This window comes from Theropithecus gelada, chromosome 2, assembly GCF_003255815.1.
Source record: "Theropithecus gelada isolate Dixy chromosome 2, Tgel_1.0, whole genome shotgun sequence".
NCBI lineage: Eukaryota > Metazoa > Chordata > Mammalia > Primates > Cercopithecidae > Theropithecus > Theropithecus gelada.
In genome coordinates, this window is record NC_037669.1 from 187,787,274 (window position 1) to 187,809,839 (window position 22,566).

At 35.3% G+C, this 22,566-nt stretch overlaps 1 protein-coding gene across 2 annotated transcripts in view; it reads left to right on the forward strand.

Moving 5' to 3' along the window:
• The window catches only part of CCDC50 (coiled-coil domain containing 50), a 70,343-nt gene that overhangs the window by 38,377 nt on the left and 9,400 nt on the right, over positions 1-22,566 (forward strand). The window contains exons 5-10 of one of the 2 annotated variants that reach the window (XM_025376185.1): positions 4,797-4,914; positions 9,676-10,212; positions 14,803-14,918; positions 15,344-15,388; positions 15,485-15,589; positions 17,489-17,568. In XM_025376185.1, coding sequence (XP_025231970.1) covers positions 4,797-4,914; positions 9,676-10,212; positions 14,803-14,918; positions 15,344-15,388; positions 15,485-15,589; positions 17,489-17,568 — 1,001 coding nt within the window. The remainder of the gene's footprint in view (positions 1-4,796; positions 4,915-9,675; positions 10,213-14,802; positions 14,919-15,343; positions 15,389-15,484; positions 15,590-17,488; positions 17,569-22,566) is intronic. The other variant, XM_025376186.1, reaches the window with a different exon arrangement.

The following is a 22,566-nucleotide window of genomic DNA, read 5'->3' on the forward strand; positions in this document are numbered from 1 at the left end:
ATACCTGCCTTGACATCCCTACCGAGTTAGATGTTAATTGCTAGTTAATAAGTTTAGCAATTAAATGGAATGATTTTCTTTTTTTTCTTTCTGACAGTCATTTGATAGTCACATTTTTAAATCACCTTAGTGTTTTTTTTTTGTTTTTTTTGTTTTTTTTTGAGATGGAGTCTGGCTCTGTGGCCCAGGCTGGAGTGCAGTGGCCGGATCTCAGCTCACTGCAAGCTCCGCGTCCTGGGTTTACGCCATTCTCCTGCCTCAGCCTCCCAAGTAGCTGGGACTACAGGCGCCCGCCATCTCGCCCGGCTAGTTTTTTGTATTTTTTTAGTAGAGACGAGGTTTCACCGGGTTGGTCTCGATCTCCTGACCTCGTGATCCGCCCATCTCGGCCTCCCAAAGTGCTGGGATTACAGGCTTGAGCCACCGCGCCCGGCATTAGATTGTTTTTAAATTCCAGATTTCCTCTTTTTGAAATGCACTGCCATTGGAGGATAGAGGTGAAACGTTGAGAAGTAACCCTCTATCCCTTATATATGTATATGATATAATCCTCTATCCCTTATGTGTTTATATGATATAACCCTCTATCCCTTATATATTTATATGGTATAACTCTCTATCCCTTATATATGTATATGATATAACTCTGTCCCTTATTTATTTATATGATATAACCCTCTATCCCTTATATATGTATATGATAAAACCCTCTATCCATTATATATTTATATGTTATAACTCTCTATCCCTTGTATATTTATATGATATAAATCGTATACAAGTTGAGCATCCAAAAATCCAAAATCTAAAATGTTCCAATGAACATTTTCTTTGAACATCATGTCTGTGCTTCAGAAAGTTTCAGATTTTGGAGCATTTCAGATTTTGGATTTTTGGATTAGGGATGCTCAACTTGTAAATGACAAAAATACCCCAAGGAACCCAACACCGTGTTTCAGTTACTTGTCATCTACTTAGGAAAGATGTGTGGGGATCCTCTGGGTGCCACTGCACCTTGTTTATATTAATGCTTCTCTTAAAGCCATGTTTTCACGTCTTACATTATGCTAATTGTTTTACCGCAAGATAAGAACTTTAAGAATATTTACCATATATACCAATCCCCTAGTGCTCATAGCACTATTCTTTAAAGCTAAAGAGTTTGGCACAGGGCACATATCTGGTCTACTGAAGGGAATCACTACATCTGTGTTTTCATTAAAATTACCTTTCTCTAGTATTCTAGAGATCCTTAACTGTTTCCTTCCTTATGGTTATAGTTTCAAATTTTCCAGAGTTAGCTGAGCTTGGGTAACAGAAGGGAGAGGTGAGATACAATGGTAAACTCCCATTTCAATTAATGTGTTTACTAGGAAGTCTTCTATCGAACAAGGTTATTTTTACATATCAGCCCAGAAGTCTATCTCATTAATTAAAATATAACTAAAAATGACTTTAAAAGAGCCTAAGAGTTCATTTAGATTTGTTTTCCCAAGTTATGTAGAACATTAATTATCTGAATTTTTAAAAAATGTGAACAGAAGCTTCTGTCATACATTTGGAAAATTACAGGTTACTGGAAGATAACAGGTGTTTTTTTTTTTTCTTTTAAAGTTTTAAAATTTGCTAATATGCATCTTGAAGAGTTAGATATGCTGCATGCTTTCTATTGAAAGTTGTGGGGTTTTTTTTTGGATAAAGTTTTGAGGCCAGTGTTCTCAGGAACAGGCTTGGAAAGTGCTCTTCTAGACTTACCATTAACAGGAAGGAAGCTGAGGACCAAGGAGATTGTTTATATCAAAGGTGACTAAGCTGGTTAGCTACATCCAAGTACTGTGACTGATAATTGCCATCTTCAGCTTGTTGCAGGGGGATTTACTTTATATTGAAATTATCTAACAAAACTCATTGCATAGTAATGTTGGAAAGCAGGGAGGAGAGCAGACTTGTGCTAAACCTCAGCTATAGTATAGTGGCAGTTTTCCATTGAATTTTTGTCCTTTCTTTCCTCAAGCCTAGCAGACCTTTTCTTTCAGAAAAGAGCTGAGAGCTTAGAAGAGCAAAAAAGTTTGGGTGCTAAGGTGCATGACATATTATGATTATTATTTTTTTGACTTGATTAAAGGCACTTTCTTTGACTAACTAATGCATTATAAAGAAGGGGCATAATTCTTTTTTTCTCTCCTGGTTCTTTACACTGAGAGAGTGGCATATTACTATGCTTCCATTAGGACTAAATTCAGTAGCAGGAAGGCAGTTATAAGCAATTATATGAATAGAACTCTGAATTTCTGAGACTTTGATAGAAAAACTATCCCCTAAATCTGAATGTTAAAATGAATCTCTTCTCTTACAGCTCAAGTTAGACATGATTTTAAGAGACACTGGGAGATAAATAGTCACTACTAATATCAATTTTGGGGGGAACTTCAATTCTTTATCTGTACAATGGAAAGTTTGAACTATTCAATCTTAAAGCCAAATGTCTTTGACTCCTTAATTTATCATTTTAATAAAGCTGTGTCTACCAGGTCCGTGGAGCGTAGTTTATAATTTTTGCTGGAAGTTAGACCTGGTAATTTTCCTTTATGTTTTCCTCAGTTATAGTGGGGGAAATATTTGTTTACTGTAAAGCAAAACGCTTAGGAAAATATAGTTCTGGTTGCTTAGTAAACATACAGCTCAAGGAAATGTTTACATTTCTTTCTACTTCTGTAGTAAACATTATAGAAATTTGGAAAATTCTTCTGTAACAAATAATAGTTTTTTGGAGAATAGGGTATCTGTCCCTTTCCTCTCTTCCTGATTGATACATTACTTTGTAAGATATTAAAGCTAAAGAATCTGGCACAGGGATTGGCACCTGGTAGACATAGTTGTTAAAATGATACATTAGGGAGTCAAAGATATTTGGCTTTTTTTAAGATTGAATAGTTCAGACTTTTCGTTGTACAGATAAAGAATTGAAGTTCCCCTCAAATTCATATTAGTAGTGACTGTTTCTTTCCCAGTGTCTCTTTAAGCCATGTCTAACTTGAACTGGAAAAGAGATTAATTTTAACTTCCAGATTTAGGAGATAGTTTTTCCATCAGTCTTAGAAATTCAGAGTTCTATTCATGAAAAGTATACTTGTGTTAAGTAGGATTATGTTATCTTTCACCTCTCACTCTGAGTTGCAACATTTTGTGAGTGCCCACTTAAGTGTCTGACACTGTTGCATGGGCGTTTACATAGATTACTTATCAAAAAATATGTATATATGTGTCAGTTACAAGTGTTTTAATGGTACATTTTAAGTTTGTATTTGGCATAAAGTCAGATTTGTAAGGCTATTTGGATGAATAGTTAAAAAAACAGCTGAGGATATGGATAAATATTGCTAACTACCTAGATTGAGCATCCAGCTTGTTTCTGCATAGATGTGAAAAAAATTAATTCACTTAAATTTTTTTTTAAACTGTATATTGCTATCTTGATGTATTTTTCATTTGCACCTATTCATGAAATTTGAAGAATAGTAATTCTTGCTTTAAATGAACGTTAATGTTAACATTTAGTACTTCTTGTTTCCTTATTGATAAATATAAAGAAGTAAGTACCTCAAACTACCAATGATTGTTATTACCATTTGTACCAGTGAGTATCGTTCCCATATTTGTATGAGCCTTTAAGAATCTGATGATAGCTATAGACTTCTCTCCTTAAAAGTGTGCATGAGCTTATAAGTTTATAGGCTATTTTATGGGGCTTTCACAGAAATAATCTTCAGATTCAGAACATTGTCACACTGCAGCTCAAAACCTTTAGTAATCCTTCATCCCCTATGTTACAGACACCAGACTTCTTAAGATTGTCTAAAAGGAATTCCTGTGATCCAGCCTTAGATTGTTTTTCTAGCCTCAGCTTTTTCTGCAGCACTCCGTATCTCATGTTCTAATTGAACTATTGGCTGTTCCTTAGATAGGTGCCCATTAAAATGTTCACAGCTTTGCTGACGTTTCCTGTTTCGACTTTGCTTGTTGGAATTCAGTTCTCTGTTCAAAGCTGAACACAATGCAGAATCTTGTACTGATTCCTTTAAGCAAAAATCGTATTCCCTCTTTTGTACTCCCATGGACATTTTTTTGAGGCATTTACAATTTAATTTTATTGTAGTTATTTATTTATTTAAAAGTTTCTATGAAACTTTTGTTTTCATAAAAGGATGATGATCTTTTACGGAACATTTCGGAATGTTATTCATCATTCTGTGCCTCACAGTGCCTCTCAATAACTGCTAAAAATTTGCCTGGGGATGAACAGGTGGGAGACAGAAGGAAGATTGTTTTCTCTTTTTCAGTTAAGACAGTGGTATTCTAATGCAAAGTGAAATTAAAATCCCCATAAGAGTTCTTTTCAATAGTTTTTAAATTAAATTATAATTATAAAGTTTTGTAGATTACTACATCCTGCCCCATCTAGACTTACTGAATCATCAGCTTGAAAAAAGGACCCACAAATACGTGTTTTTAAAATTCTGTTGCATAACTTGCTTTAGGAAGTACTGAGTTTTGAATGTCTTTATATTGTGTTAGATTTAAATTTCAATTAAAAAAAGCCTGTCTCACTTATCTAGATCATGTGCTACTCCTGTTGAGCAATCATCTGGCGTTTGAAGATGTGAAATTAATGCCAGAAAGTCTAGAGAGCCATGGACAGAGCACATACGAACTTGGCAGTGGAATGTCACGCCCCGCTGTATGGAGTTTGTTTGTTCTTTGGTAATGCATGTTTCCATTCTCTCTTGTCTTTGCAGGACATAGCTCGCCTTTTGCAAGAGAAGGAGTTACAGGAAGAAAAAAAGAGAAAGAAACACTTTCCAGAGTTCCCAGCAACCCGTGCTTATACAGATAGTTACTATTATGAAGATGGAGGTAACAATTCCTGCATCATGATCTATTCTATCCTTAGACTCGACCATCAAACACTCCTTTAATTTTGTTCATGAAGTGACCTTAGGGATCTGGGACTGTTTCTCTTATCCCCCGGCACTGGGTACATTTAGATATGTGGCAGAATTCTATTTGAATCTAATAAATTCATGTTTTGTTTTGCTTTGTTTTGTTTTGTTTTTGTTTTGTTTTTGAGATGGAGTCTTGCTCTGTCACCCAGGCTGGAGTGCAGTGGTGCTATCTCAGCTCACTGCAACCTCCGCCTCCAAGGCTCAAGCAGTTCTGCTCCCTCAGCCTTCCAAGTAGCTAGAATTACAGGCATGTACTTCCACGCCTGGCTAATTTTTGTATTTTTAGTAGAGACGAGGTTTCACCATGTTGGCCAGGCTGGCCTTGAACTCCTGACCTCAAGTAATCCGCCCGCATCAGCTTCCCAAAGTGCTGGGATTACAGATGTGAACCACTGCGCCTGGCCTTATCTGTTCTTTAGTTGGACAACCAGAGCCACTTTCATGACTGCTCAAATTTGAATATGATTTTGTTAGAATTGGCATGCATTCTTTTAAACTTCAGCAACTTGGAATGCTTTATTATAATCTAAGCACATAAATGGGGTGTGGAAAATGGTGGATGAGTCTCTGGACTTAACCTTTCTCAAGAAGTCTGGGCAGTACTGTTTGAAGCAGGAAAGTGGTATGAAGAAAGAAGGTATACCATGCATCAGTTACTGGGTAACGAAGCTTTGTTCTGTGCTTTCTTGTCTTTTAAACCTAGGCCAATGGTTTAGCCTGCTGATGACAAACAATATTAAATTTTAAGATTTCCGTGTTCATTGTTTTTCTTTTAATCCTTTCTTTGCTATTTGATTACCGTATAGTATGATTTCTGAGGGAGTGATTCCTACAGTTTCGCCTCTCTGGTGCCTGCTTTGCAGTGTGGTGGTGGTGATGTGGTGGTGGCAGTTGTGGTGGTGATTATTTATCTTAAAAATGTGTTGGGAAATGAGTATTTGCAAGTATTGTTGAGTCCTTTTCAAGGACCTGTCAAAGCAAAGACGTTCCTATAGTTTCAAGTGTCAGTATTTAATGAAATTCAGCTTGAGGACCAATACTTAGGATCGCAAGTGAACAAAACCTAAAGGCAACTTTTAGAGAGGAAGGAATTTGAGGTCAGTGATCCTAAAGGGCCTTGCAAACCAGTCATCAACTGCTTTTCTGTAATTCCATTATGAAAGGTAAGTATGTGTTTCTCTGATGAGTAGAATGAAAGCAATGTATATGTAGGTGATGGGATTATTATAGTTTGAGTGTAATTTTGCCCAGTACCATTTTTTGCTCTAAATTTGCCGTAATCAGTAGAGCTCAGCCTTTTTAGTCAGCAGGCTGATTCTCAATTTATTGCTTGATGTGTTCTTCCTCTGTATGTAAAACACTCATCTCTTTTTTGATAGCCATTTTCTTTTTGCTGGTTTTTCTGATGAATCTATATGTTATGTCATTTAAAAAGAAAACTTACTGCAACATTTTGCTGTACTAAAGATCAGAAAGTAAAGTGTTACTCTTCACCTTCAATTTAAATCTTAGAAATGTGGTCCGGTGTTTTTCTCTTTTTTAAAAATTCTGCTTTGGAGGTGTATTCACTGTAAACATTATTATTTTAAACTGTTCAGTCTACAAAAGCATTAGGATGACAAGGAATTAAATAAAGTATTAATTTTAGGATTCCCCTCTTAAAGCCTTATACTGACTTGAATTGAGATCAAACCTGTCTTTTTGATCAGAGTACTGTCATCCCGATTTGTTTCTTTAGGGCAGGATACTATGTTAAGAATTCATTGGTTTTTCAGGGACACATAAAAGCTTTTAAAAGTATTCTATATTTATTTTCATTACTCTGATACATTTGTAGAGAGTAGCATATATGCTTGTTTCTTTGGGGAGAGACAGACTTTGAGGGACTATTGAGGAACAGGAAGTGGTGACCTCCTGAACATGTGCATGTAAATACTCAAATTTCTCTTGCCTCAGCTGTGGTGTTGGGAGATTATATATTGTTGAACATAGAGTCCTTATGAATATACCCTTGTGTTAGACCAAGTTCAGTTCCACAGAAACCATATTACAATTCAGCTCTTATTTACAAAACAGTCCTTCAGTTCTTTGCAGTGGTCCTTTTCCAACACATCTGGGATATTCTTTCATTATACTTTTCTGTGTGTCTTTGTATATCTATTTGATTTTTTGCCTCACTTGCATAGTAATCACAGTATATCATTACAGAAATGGTCGATTTTTCAACTTTTATTTAACTCAAACTTTAATACATTATCTGTTAGAATGATTATTTATAGATTTTCTACAAATTTAAAATTGTATTAAACATTTGTCAAATTTATATCAACTCTTAAATGACATATATTATTTATTAGTGAATCCATGTTTTTCTTTCAAAGCCTCTTACTGAAGTCATATTAGTGATTTTTTTTTTTTTTAAAGTCATGGTCTTTGGAGTCATAAGACTGTGGTTCAAGTCCTATCCCCTCCTTAGAACAATATTAATTTTAATGAAGTTATGTACTAAATAAAATGGAGATTATAAAAGTAAATCCTTCATTTGCATGTTAAGAAGATCAAATAATGCAATTTTGGTAAAGTACTTATCGTTTATACATATATCAGTGTTATATGTGTATAATGTGATATTTTGTATATCTCTCTTGTTTTGAAAGCCAAACATGGAGGCACACATATAAAATGCAGATCTATATGTGTATAAATATATGTGTGTGTGTGTATATATGTATTATGTATATGCCAATACATAATACCTATATATGTTTTGGCAGTGAGGGAGTAAGTTATATTTGCCAAATAACTTGGTCTCAAGAAACAAGTCTCAGTCCTCAACTGTATGAGGTTTTAAAGCATTCAGATAGATTCCTCACCTCATCTTTTTCTTTCCAAGATTTAAAGCTGTCACAACAAATTTATTATTAGAGAATAAATTTTTTCCAGTCAGCTCTGTAAAAATGTAGTAACAGCTCTGTAATAATTCTGCAACTTATTTCCTAAAAGTAAAACTATGAATACCAATTAACTATTTAGAAGGAATTAAAAATCATAACATCACAAATTCATGTCAAAACCCATTTCTTTTTGTTTCTTTTGAGCTGGAAGGTAGGCTTCACTTGTGCAACTCGTGAGTGAGCCCATTTTTATTAACACTATAAACCATTGTTCCCTGGATGTGGTCATTAAGTAGCTGGTCTGTATTATATAACTTTACAGCAGTAGTCACTTGATTCTCATGTTGTCATGATAGACTTAAAATAATAGTTTATTTAAAAGAGCAGGTAATTTTTTTTTATCACTGGGTAATTCTTCTGTTTTGCTTTTGATTTTATGTAAAATATAAACTTAACCATAAATGATGAAGATAAATACTTGTACAGACTGTTTAGAAAACAGATTTTAATTTAGTATTGTCTTTGGAAGCAAGCTTTCTTTTCTTCTGGAAAGCTCAAGAGGAAACAATTTGAAGTTTTTAATGGAAACTTACATCATTGGTACATTTAGCACATATCTCTTTCTTGCTGTATTCCTTTAACAGATTAATATCAAATGAAACGGTTTAAAGGAAAACATATAGTTTTTTACTTTCTTTATATCTCATCAACTTACGGCAGCTCTTTGATGCAGTTCAGCGAGTGGTTAATGCCATCACAAAATCTTAGCTATCAGAGCAATTTTCCATGGAATTGGGATTTTTTTTTATTTCCAAAACGTAGTAAAAGTTTTAGAAAATGTTAAATCAGTCTATTCTTGTAAAGTGCATATGAATTTGCTGCCTTTGTTTTCACATTATACTTGTGCCTAAAAACGACCTGAAAAAGCACTATATTTGTGCTGTTTTTGAAGTTTATGTTAAATTTGGGGACATATACTTAGCATATATTGTATTTTTATACAAATAATACAGTTTTTTGAAATGTATTTAGGAAGCAACTCCTTTTTATATATTCCATCAAAGCAACCCTTTGAATTTTTTTCCTTTGCCAAGTTTCAACTAAGATTGATAACAGTTATCTAAAGATAACAGGGTCACGTACTCACTTAAAATTCTCATCTACTTGACCCTCTTTTACGTTGAACTGTAATAGAGGGCTATTTTCTGAAGTGATTGGGTATGTTTGCTTTGGCCACATAAAGTGGACAGATGGAAGAATATAAAAATCTGTGGATCATTCCTCTGAACTCAAGAGAAACTAGCAATATTCTGATACAGTTTATTGACATTTCCAGTAAGAATATTTGAAAGCCTCTGTCTGAAATTACAAAGCTTAATTTTTTTGTTTTACAAGATTTCTCAACCTCTTTTTACTCTATATTAGTTTCAAGTTGGTTTATAAATAGAACTTAATGTTTAATGGCTATAATTTTGTTATTGGCAAATATTAAGGTGTTGTTAGCTCTACCTAATCATGATCAAGCTCTTCTTTCACATTTGTTTCACTTAATCTTAGTTTCTTACCATTTTGACTGTATACCCAGAATTCTTTAGGTATGCATGAACTGTTTCAGTAATGCTCATCCCCTCTTCTCAATTTGTTAAGTTGGAAAAGCAGTTTTCTCCATTTTTAAAGTACCTTAAACTGGGGCCCAGACTCTCCCCTGTGTAATGAGTTCATACTCTCATTAAATTAATCTACATTTTTATTTTTCACATCCCTCTGCCTCCACTCAGACCAACCAGGGTCAAGGAGGGCCAGGGAATTGGGTTCTGGATTCTCAAGACCTTGTAGACTCCAAAGAGATGGAAAGACTGTGAAGCAGAAGAAAGAGAAACCAGAACATCCACTGGAGAACTTGGAAGAGCCAGAACAACATCGTTCATCAGAGAGATCCCTGTCATCCTCTAGCTCTGGCAAAGAGAGGGACAAGCCCCAAATTAACAATGAGCAGCATGAAAGGAAACGGTCCACTCAGGAGAGGCCCCGGAGACCTCTGCTTCCCACAATCAGTGGTGAAGTGTTTCTGAGCACTGAATGTGATGACTGGGAGGCTAACAATAACCATCAGACTCGAAATTGGGAAAAACAGTCTCGACACCAAGATCGACTTTCACCCAAGTCCTCACAAAAAGCAGGGCTTCACTGCAAGGAAGTTGTATATGGGAGGGACCATGGGCAAGGTGAGCACAGAAAAAGGAGACACAGGCCCAGGACTCCTCCATTCTCAGAGAGTGCAGAGAGTGAGGAGCAGCTCCACCTCCATGACCCAGGTAATAGAGGACAGTCTCGATGAAGTCCTGGTATCTTGTATATAACTACAAACCAATGAATTTAATAAGTATCTTAAGCTGCCTTCCTTTCTCTCCAGTTTGTGCTCATGACTTTGAAATAAATCCTAGAGCAACATATTGTAAAAGGTATACACTTAATCTCAGATCTGTAAGAAGAAGGAAAACATTTGTCACTTTTCCCTTGTGTGAGAATGCACTGATTCCTTGGAGAGTTATTCCAGGCCCAGGCTCTATTAGAGGTACCCATTCCGGATGTGGCTCTTCATTTACTGAGACTGTGTATCAGAGATTCTGACACCAAATCAAAACTCCCGAATTTCTGGTTTTACTTCAGTGAACCCAGAAGAGCTGATGAGCCTGTCTTGATAGTGTTTGTCTAACCAAAAGGCCGATAGAGCCGGAAATACTGTTATTTTTTAGGCCTCACCTTTCTCATTTGTAAAACGATGAATTGGATAGGCAGTCTTCTAAGAAAGTGTTTGTCAAATAATATGCCTCAGTTCATTTTCATCAGAATCAGCTGTCAACTAAAAATGGAAATTTCTGGGTTTCACATATATTATCATCTCTGGAGTAAGGCCTGGCAGTTTGGACATGCTTTAGACATGGAGGTGGATTCTTAGGAACTTAAAGTTTAAAGTCATTGCATTAAGTTACTTTTTATGCTCTAACTTTCTCCAGCTCTAACTCTACAGTTGGTGTTCTAAAGTACCAATACAGGTAAGTTATTGGTACCTATATAAGAATGAGGTAAATATTGTAGATAAATCTCAAATTTCTGGCACCACTGAGGCTTAACTCTGAAGTTCATCATTGACACAGTAATGGCTCTGTTTTCTATAAACTGCTGAGGTGGTGTTTTCCATGTGGCTGTAACACTAGGAATCATAGTACCAAGGAGCCAGTCGAGCCCTATCTGTAGTCAGAGAACTTGTTTCTAGGTTGTGGATTCAGGTTAAGTTGGTTTTTCCTGTCATGTTATTTCTTATTAAAGGACTTGGTTATGCAGAAAATTAAAATTTAGTTCCAGAAGCCATTCTGAGTAGCTGCCGCAAATATCCTTGTCTTCGGCTTTGTGCTTGGATTTCAGCCAAAAAGATGGCTTTGTAAACAATTCCAAACTAGATACACTTTGTTAGGGAGGCACAAAGAGCTGTGGAAAAATAGAGGAAAGTGTGATATAATCTATCTTGAGTAGGTTTATGAGGAAATTACACCATTTTCAGGTTTGGAAAGACATTTTGGGATTCCAGAGGCGTGGGGGAAGTATGGAGGAAGAATGGTGATACGCTGACCTCTACGTTTCTGCTTCTGTGAATCTGACTTTCAGGAGTGCTCTGAGGGCTAGTTAGGCTTTATGGCTTTTAGTTATGCTCCAGAATATTTTAAGTAGACTTAGGAAGCATGACACTAAACACTGACTCACAGGCTCCACTACTAGAATTGCAAATGTTTTGTTTTGTTTTTTATTTTGCCACCACAAGGGATTAAAAAACCGTGTTACTAGGCAGATATTAAAATGGCTACAACATGAGCTGCTTTATTTCTATCATTTTATATTCAGCTTGCTTTTTACATTTTACCTTTCTAGCCTCTGTAGGCATTTGATTTTGTAACTTCCTGGAAAACAGGTCAGAGGATTACATTAAAATATAATTACTAGGCAGTGGCATCTATTCTTGCTGTTGTAAAAGCACAATTCTTAAAGTTGTTAGGACAAGCCAAAGTTACATTTAACTTAATAACGAAGAAACTAGTAGGATGACAAGCAGCTGGTTCTAAGAGCATTTGCGGAGCAGCATTAATAGAATCAGTTGAAAGGGAGTGCAAAATGAAATTTTAAATTAAGTATAAGATAACTATCTACAGGGCAATAGGTGTACCTAACCTTTCAGAGTTACTTCTCTGTTGGAGTATAAATTCTTAACAGCTTATCATTTTCTGCAGGTTAACTTCTCAACTCATAGGGCCATAAAATATGTGCACTTTTCTGCTGTGAATTGTTAGTCAGATATACTGTGGCATTCCCTAAATGTCAGACTGGCTTATTACAAATACTCTTACATGATATCAAAAAGAATCTATCATTTTACCTTATTCCAAGCTCAGAATAAATTTATCTTGAATATCAGTACTTTAAACAATTTTATTCTGTAAATTTATTTGAGGCTGAAGTTTTGTGTTCATTTAGGGATGTTCTTGTGTTCTCCAACTGAAGGATGATGAATGGAAAAAAAACGAGGAAGTGTTAAATTAAGATATATATGGAACTTGAAAATACCACTCACCCGCTTTTTTGAAAGCTAGTTTCCAGAGTCTGTTTAGGATACTGAGATGAAGGAAGCTAGTCTGTTAATTTCCTTCATTAATTACATTTAAAAAAATTTAGACATCTTTGTTTTCTTTACTGACGGCCTTACACTTCTCTGTGAGTTCTTTTTCTGTATCCTTACAAAAATTTTTATCACCTTGGGTCCAGAGGACACTGCAGAGAATGGGCATCCTGACAATGCAGAAATTTAGTATTCCAAGCTGTGGGGATTTTCTACTTAATGAGATTTACACATTCCAATGATACATCAAGGGTTTAAATAAACTGTTTCCCCTCTAAATATTTGCAACTGAGAGATATTACCTCAGATTCTGACTCTTACTGAGTCATCATTCTCTTTTTAACTGCCAGAGGTTATAGTGTTATCACCCTGTCAAACTGAATTAGACTATTCAATGGAATATTGCCTTTGGTAGAATTTAAAACAATGTGTCTTTAATAAAATTGAAAGTGAAAAATCTTCTTGACTAATTCTGTGGTGTACTTAAGAAGGCGTAATAGTGGAGAAAATTTGGTCTCTTGAAATTTGAGCACATCCCACTGTATTATTTCCCTGGATGACAAAAGTGAAGGAGCTAGGCATGTTCCGTCATCCTTAATTAAGCTTTGGGCTGCTTATTGAAGCATCATTTTTTCTATACATTGGAACATGGTATATATAGCAGACTATTTGTCCACTGACATTGCCCAGTACTGAGTTCCATATCTAATTTCATTTTCTCTGAAATCTGCCTTCCTAGTTATGACTAAGCTAAATAACTCAGGGAGATTTATATTCTATTTCAGATGGTCCACTCTTGGGACTATGCCACTGTTTTTTTGTTGTTGTTGTTGTTGTTTTTGCTGTCCCAAACCACTCAGAAATCTACATTAAGCCCAGCCCAGCATAAGACTCAGTGGCTCTAGAGATGCTTTGAAGTGGTCTGTGCAATCAGGTTCTATTAGGTCTGAAGCTAAGAAAGCCATGTTTACTAGTCTTTGAAGGAAATACAGATGTGTATGAGTCTGTGGCTTCTGAAGCCACAGAAGCCAGGTTGAAAGTTGTACAAAGATAGGCTTCACAAAATACTTACATTCTCATCATTTGCCCAGTGTTTGCTTGTATTTTATTTTTTTTTAAATTAATAGCAAGTGAGTCAAGTGTGGTGAGGGATTTTGACAAAAAGCATTTTAATTTACAGTAATTTTAATGGATATAATACACTAAACAGGTGATGCCAATATTAATTGCTAGTAAGAATCAACTGGGGAGTTTTAAAACAAACTTACCCAAGGACAGGGCACACCCAGGGTACTTAATTTAGAATCTGTGGGGTTGGGGCAAATGTTTTTATATGTATTCAAAGCACCCTCATGTGATTTAAATATATAGCCCTGGTTGACAACCACTGGCATAAAGAGACAATCAGGAGTACATTTTCTTTGTCCTCTGAATAGTTAATTTACTGAAATGAACTGTTTCAGATGAATAATCTTGTTCACTGTGTTCAAAATTTTTATTAATTCTAAATATAATACACTCACACTGTCGAATAAAATTTTAAGGCCAGAATTGCTTTATAGGAATAAATTGGAATAGAACTCTGGTCATTGTGCTCTCAATATAGTTCTGATGTTATATTTCCCTAAGATGTCACAGTGCCATCAGTCTGATCAAAGCTGTGGGGAAGATCTAAAGTGAGCGGGTTTATTTACTCTCAGAGCAAAAGCCATGGCAGGGCCACTGCTTGTCTAACAGGTGTTATCACATGACTACCAGGTGCTGCTGTTTCTGCTCCCTCTGAAGTAGTAAGTTTGCAGACTGAGATAAATAGAAGCCTCTCCTCTCCTCCAGCCTTGACAGTGTAGCCTCTTTTAAACTCTGCCTCTGTAATTTGCTTGTCTTTAAATTCTTTTTGTTTTCAATGACTTTTTTTTTTCACTTTGTATTTTTCCGGGGCCTCACTTGCAGCTTCTTACATAATTTTCTGCTGTTGCAGAAACCATGTGAGAGGGGACTTTTTACCGGGCAGGCTTGGTTAGATATCTTTGTTTAAATGCATGCATTTTCTACATTGCCGCTTCCATTCCTAAGGCAAAAATATTTTTAATGCACCCCACACTGAATTCTGGAGTAGAAGTCTTATTGTCATTGTTAGCTATTAAAGAAAATGTCCTTTATCTTAAATTTCATAACTTTTCAGAAAACATCCTCAGTTGTTTTATTACATTGAGTTTTTTTTTTTTTTTTTTTAAAGGAATTAAGCCAAGAGTGACGAAAGAAACTATACCTGCTCCGTCACGAACCACCCACAGGGATCAGGAATGGTATGATGCTGAAATTGCCAGAAAACTACAAGAAGAAGAACTTTTGGTGAGCAAAGTTGAAGGCAAAAGTTTAGATATATTGATGGGTATTGTTTTGTGTGTGTGTGAATTTAGTCCATCTTGAAATTATATTAATAGTCCTCTATCAATTGAGAAACCTTTTTTTTTAATGAGTGGAAAAATCAAGACAATACGAATAAAGTATCCAGTGTTGCTTAGTGAGTAAGCATTAACAGTGAAGTCCGTAACTCCATCTCTCCATCTCCATGATAGATCTCCATGACCCTGCTGTAGGATTTGATAAAATCTAGAGTTCCTACTCTGGTTGGTGACAGCCTACCAACTGATTATCAACCTCAGGAACGTGTGTCACAATTAGTTTCATAAACCAGCTTGATTTGTACAGGATATTGAAAATGCACAACATAGACTCCAATTAAATTCTTTGTTTTTGTATTTTTGATATCGTAGGCTACCCAGGTGGACATGAGAGCCGCTCAAGTAGCTCAGGATGAAGTAAGTTAATGAGTTTAGCTGATAATCTTTGGAAATATCCTAGTATATTTCTATCTGCAACTCTGCAGTTAATGATATTGACTGTATTTTGTTTAGGAAATCGCTCGACTTCTAATGGCTGAAGAAAAGAAAGCTTACAAAAAAGCCAAGGAGCGGGAGAAACCGTCTTTGGACAAAAGAAAGCAAGACCCTGAGTGGAAGGTAGAGTGCGTTTTGTTTGTTTTCTAATTAGAAATAACATTAGAAATGAAAAGGGGACTCTGCTTTTAAATTAAGCTCTGCAAATATAGTTAGGATATATGGATATATAAATTAACTATTGCATATGTGAATCTGATCTGTGAAGGTTCCATCAGCATGAAAAATCTCTGAATTTTTGAAAATATGTAAAAAGTTACTGCTAAGATTGAAAACTCATTCTGTTCCCTTTAAGACTGACTGAAATGCAAGTGCTTCTGGTCATGAACAGTCTTAGTTTTCATATACAGTACTTTGATTATAGAAGAATGTAGCATTTTCACATGCTTTCATATTATCACATGCTTTCATATTTTCACATGCTTTCATATTTTCACATGCTTTCGTATTTTTCAGAATGAACTTCTCTTCCCGTCTCTACTTTCTTTGTGCTTGCATTATCTTTCATCTCTCATGTACCCGTTTCTCTTTCCTTTGAAGTAACATGGTTTGTGGCAGACTGAAAGATACATACTTATCACCAACAATTATTATTTATGTCACAGTGCAAGACCTATCTAGAATGAGTTTGACTGTTATCTTCCCCTCATTGATCAGAAACTGTAGACAAAATAAGCAGTTACTGCAGTTCATTCTGCTGTGGTAGTTGCAAGTTCCAGTTTAGCAGACTTTATTCATCAGTGACAGTGCACAGGGCAACACTTTGGACCTCCATGGAAAGACAAAGACATTTTTCTGATAGTAGTGTAAAATGTACAGAGGAAGACAAAGCGTAAACAGATAACAAATAGAAGGTCAAGCTAGGTGGAAAAAGAGTGGAGGAATAGGGAGAGAATTTGTACAATACAGGGTTTTTAGGGAGGGAGTTTAGGCCCAGAAGAATGAAACCTAGGTTGTGTATTCCTGATACAGTTGGTGTTTAGCACTGGTCTCTCTTGAACAAATTCCTCCATTGGGCTTCTGGTCCCACCTCACAGTCTCAGTAATGGTTGTGAGGAAAAAGAAGGTGTAGAAACCCTGCTAATAGTATTGCTGTACTCTTTCCTGTTGCTCAGTTACCCAAGTGTTAGTCTCAAAACAATGAATGTATTATTCTCATATTAATTATGTATATTTAGCTCTGTCTTTTAACTAACTCAGTAATTCGGGATTTTTTCTAACATACTGTTTTAGTCAAGGATTCCCAAATACTTCTGTTAAATAAATTAAGCCACAAATAATTGCCCAGGAGTTACTCAGATTCTTTGCTACCTTAACTAGGAAAGGCTAAGTATTTAAGGATTATAAATCAAGTGTGTCAGAGGGCAGTGGCCACATCTCTAGCAAGTATCATGACTTCTGTAATTTTTATTTTATAACTGGTACTGATACAGTTCCTCTCTTGGAAAAGTTGACTTGAATGTGCCTTAGTTTACTGGCTGGAAATCAGCCTAAGACAGGTGTGCGGAAAGAAGTTCAAGTGCACAAACCTGGATTCCGTAGACTCTGGGCGTCCACTGGTTCTTGTCAGTTACCGTGTAGCTATTATGTTAATAATCAGTGGCCAAGCACACCCATCTAGGGAAGCATGTTCCTGTGTGTTTAGCCCATTCCTTTGGCTGCTCTGACCAAGGCTGTCAGATGAGTGGGCTGAATACACCTTCCATGTAAGCCCAAAACATACCTTTGCAGCTATAAGTTTTTTACCTCTGGAGTGGCTATATATATAAATATATTATGTTGCTCAAGTAAATATAATTAATCTGAAATTACTGAGGAAGAGCTTGGCATGATAAAACATATTTTCTAAACTTCATCTTTCCCTTTGATGATTCTGGATTGTGTATGTTATTCCCTTTGATGATGCTGGGCTGGATGTGTGTTTGTGATTTTTTGTTGGTTTGTTTGTATTTTTGTCCATAGCCCAAAGCAGCTAAAGCAGCATATTCAAAGTCGAAAGAGAGTGATGAACCTCACCGTTCTAAGAATGAAAGGCCAGCACGGTAAGATGACACCTGAAAAGGAAAATGAGGAAGTTGACTTTGGGGTGAGTAAGGAGATGTCAGTTGCCTAAGAAGAGTGTATGTTTTTTGGAGAGGAGATCCAAAAGTCTGCATTTGTGAGGTAGTGTCAAGATGTTCGGAGTTATTTTTCAAACTTTATTTCCAGTCTTAAATTGAGTTGTGCACATCAAATCAGGATTTTACAAAAGTTGGGGTGGATAAGGAAGGATGTACTTTTTGTTAGGACTGATTCTTACCTCTACATTCACTGAATTTATGCTTTCAGCTTGGGGAATGAGAGTCGTTTTTTTCCCTAAATAAAAATTTCGAGTTGTAAATTTTTACCGGGTTTCATAGCCACACCGATGTGTGTGTGTGACATTTGTACATGCTCAAACTCCTTTCTTTCTGAGTCCCAGTGCCCTTGACAAAATCTTGAATCCTTGCAGACTGTCTAAATCCTGCTTGGCAGATAGGTGTGGCTATGGTGTACATACTTTCTGATTTATCTCAAACAGTCATGCGTCATAGTTACGGAGCAGATGCTGTCTTTCTACCTCACATTGTCAACATTTAAGTCTCTGGGGAAGTAACCTCTTCATTTTTTTTTAATTGCTTTTTGTTACCTTTCAAAGGAAATCATGATTGGAATGTGAAGAACTGTTAAAAACAAGACAAAAAAGTAACACTAAATTTAACATTTTGAAAACTCTGAATTATTCAAATTTGAATTTTATTCTTGATTATTATTTATCAATTCTTACGTTTATTTCATTGAATAATTGACACTGTTGTTGCTACTCGTGCCCACACTGAAGTTCCTAGACTTGTTTCCTTCAAGTGAATGTATTTAGTGTCCTTAAAAAGTCATCCTCTATTTTAAAACTCATTTGCTTTCAGAAGATAACCCTTCAGAAAATTACATTGGGTTTGTATTGCTCTGAGAACAATAGTGGCATATTCTGTCTAGTTATATAAAATCTTTCTTTTGTAGCTTTTGGTTAAGCACACAGCAAACATTTTTTTAGAACTCTGTAGGGTTAGTACATTCCCAAAGTATCCAAGTAAAAGAAGCAGCAGCTAATCTGTTCTCACTAAGTAAATACATCTGGATTATTATCCTTTTTTTTAGTCAAATGAATTTAAATCATCTTTAGGCTGATTCTGCGGTCTTCAAATCCTTGGTCTCTTTAGAATAGTAATACCATTGACAGCATATATGATGGAACAGTATTGGATGATTTCTTAAGAAAGTTTATTAAAGTCTGAAAATGAGTTTTTGGAATGTAATACATACTTCAGAAATATTTGGCATACTGAAAGAGTGAATAATCAAATGATCCTGTATTAAAAATGACTATTATAAGTGAATGAAAAGTGACTTACAACTAGTGGAATAGAAATTTTTGTTTTTATCTTAGAGGAACATTTGTCTTTAAATGTCATTTTAGAAGGATTGTATATATGACAAAAAAAAAGTAAGAATTTTATGAAACCTGTATTTTCATCATTGAACGTTAAAGCTTATATATCTTGCATATGTAGATACCTTGCACAACTAATATCAGAATGTATGCTTTCTGGTTAGAATCTGTGGTTTTCCTCTTTCACATTTAATCATGATGGGAAAGTTTAGCTAGCTAGCTATACAGAAAGAGTTGGTTTCAAGGATTGAAAAACATGGCACTTCCTAGGTCAAGATGTTTATTACTGAAGTGTGGTAATAGTAGTAGTAGAGGAGAAACAAATTCTCATGTACAGTTTGTAATACTTATGGTCAACAATCCAATTTCTTTGTCTGTTACAGAATTTTCTACTCTTTGTGTATGTGTGTTTAACTTTTGTTGTTATTATTTTTCAAAAATTGCCATTTTTATTTTAGATTCTGGGGATACATGTGTAGGTTTGTTACAAGGGTATATTGTGTGGTACTGAGGTTTGTAGTTTTGACTTGGTCACCCAGATAGTGAACAGAGTACCCAGTAGGAAGTTTTTCAGCCCTTGCCTCCCTCCCTCCTTTTGGAGTTCCCAATGTCTATTATCCACATCTTTAAGTCCATGTGAACCCAGGATTTAGCTCCCACTTATAAGTAAGAACATGCAATATTTAGTTTTCTGTTTCTGTGTTAACTCACATAGAATAATGCCCTCCAGAAGCATCCATGTTGCAGCAAACGATATGATTTCATTCTTTTTTATGGCTGTGTAGTGTTCTATAGTGTATATATACCACATTTTCTTTAATTAACTGTTGATGGGCATTTTGGTTGATTCCATGTCTTAGCTATTTGCCCAGCTAATTTTTGTATAGTTAGTAGAGACAGGGTTTCACCATCTTGGCAAAGCTGGTCTTAAATTCCTGACCTCAGGTGATCTGCCTGCCTTGGCCTCTCGAAGTGCTGGAATTACAGGCATGAGCCACTGTGCCTGACCTGGACATTTTAACAATGTAGATTCTTCCAACCCCATGAGCACAGAGTGCTTTTCCATTTATTTGTGTCATCTATGATCTCCTAGACTTGATAAACAACTTAAGCATAGTCTCAGGAAACAAAATCCATGTACAAAAATCAGTAGCATTTCTATATTCCAGTAAGGTTCAAGCTGAGAATCAAATCAAGAACTCAATCCCATCTACGATAACCACACACACAGAATACCTAGGAATACTTCTAACCAAGGAGGTGAAAGATCTCTGTGAGGAGAACTACAAAACACTATTGAAAGAAGTTTTCTACTGTTTTTAAGGAAATAGAGGATCACTTAGCAATCTGAATTCTAACTCTTGTAACTGGAAAAAATTTCAACCCGTGTTCCAAATTGTTTTAACTACAGGATTTTATAATGGTAATATTGTTATTCTACTTACATTTTTTCCTTAGAAAAAATAAATATTTTATAAATCTCATTTTATTCCTTAAGCATTCTTATGGATGTGAAATACATTTGTCTCCCATTTTTCATTTATCCAGTATTTATTGAGCATCCTAATAATTGCTCACACGTAATTGGGGTACACATCAGTCAACAAGAATGAACTCTGTCATGTTCTCATGAGTTTGTAATTTAAAAAAATAATTATCCAAATAACTATTACGATTGTGTTAAGTACTATGGATGAAAAGTACAAGATGATAACATAGGGAGACATCCTGGTTTAAGTGTCTAGGAGGGTTTCTTAAATGAATTTTGAAGTGAATTATGAAGTATTTGGCTATATCACTAAGTTAAAGATGTAAATTATTTCATGAGAAAGGTAGGAAACAGGCAGTCTTAATACAATAAACTATACAACAAAGTGTTGGTTAATAAGATTTTTCTAACTTGGATATATATGCCCTTAACTTTAAAACAGTTGTCTCCGGTATAACAAAATAATTTGATGTAGGACTCCTGGCAGCAAGATTTGTTCTCTGTGTAACATGAAACTAAGCAGAACAGTATACTTAAGAGCACTGAAGCCATTCTAGATTGATTTGTTTATCCTTACATGGACATGCTAGAAAACTTCTGGGCATCCTGTGCTTTGTTTCATAACTTTAGCATGCTTTTCCGTGATGATGAGTTGATGGTGAGGCAATAATCATGGATTGTTTTTGTGAGTCCCGCTCAACTTCTGTTTCCTGATTTTTGACTGCCTAATGACATTAGTAAAAGAGAGAGCAACAGACTGGGTCACTCTAACTACTAACTCTGTTTTTTTGGGCCTGAGTCACTTCTGAAGCCACTTGTTTGCTTTTTGAAGCTAAGTTCTTTAATCCTAGAGTCAGATTGATTTGTGTCAATTTTTCTACCAAGTCTTACATTGTTTTTTAAAGGTAAGTGTTATAAATATCAGGTATTGAAGAAAAACACTATTTAATTTCCAATATTTGTAAACAAATGATTTAAAAATAAAAATTAGAAAAATGTATTATTCCCTGTTTCCATTACTTATATGTATACAACAAATGCATGAAATGATATTTGAAAGTATAAGTATAGATACTTATGAAAGTATACTTATGAAAATATACAAATGCGTATATATAAATACACATATATACATATAGTCTTGTATACGGATGATGCTGCTCCTGATAAAAATACACACGTATGTAGTAGAGCATACTAGAGTAGTTAAGAACACTGGTTTTGAAATCCAGTTGAGTTTGAGGCCTGGGTGTGCCACTTAACAGCTGTGTGAACATGGACAGATTATTTACCTCATCTAACCTAATCTGACTCTAAAATATGTATGTGATAGTTAGCATGTAGACTTGTCCTGAAAGTTAATTGAGATAATCTATGTAGAACCTGTAGCATAGTCCTCAGCACATATACCAGTTTATATCCCATGCTGACCTCTTCTGGATGCTGAATACCCAGGGAAAGATTTATTGCTTGAGGACAAGATAAAAAATTTGAAAACACTTGCTTTTATTTTTACATGACAGAGCCCGTTGTACCAAACCAATTTTAACTTTACAAACCTCAGAATACTTATGGCTTCTAGATTTTACATATAAATATACATAATGGCCTACAGTATGGTTATATATTTGATAAATCTTAATCTGGTGCTATCCTTTAGTGCAAACTTTGAGTACACCTTTGGGAAATAAAGAATGAGAGGTTTTCTGCTTCAGTGCCACATGTTTGCATAAATCTATGTTAAGTAATTAATAAAAAGTTTAGAGTAGTAAAAATTTTATTTTTTATTTTGTTTACAAGTGTATTACATAGAAGTTGCAAATATATTAAGATCTGTTTTGCCACCTAGTGGATAAAGGAACTTTGATCATGAAATTTTGTTTCTGTTTCCTCCCTCCTTTCTGCCTCCTACCCTTCCCTCTTCTCTTTTTTTTCCTTTCCTTTCTTCCTTGACTTTATTATTTTCTTCTTTTCTGTTCTTTATTCTCTTATTTTTTCTTTGACTTGGGAAGATGCACCAAAACAAAGTTTATTTCTTATAAATGGCAGTGGTCACATCATACTAATCTTTGTTTATCTAGCACA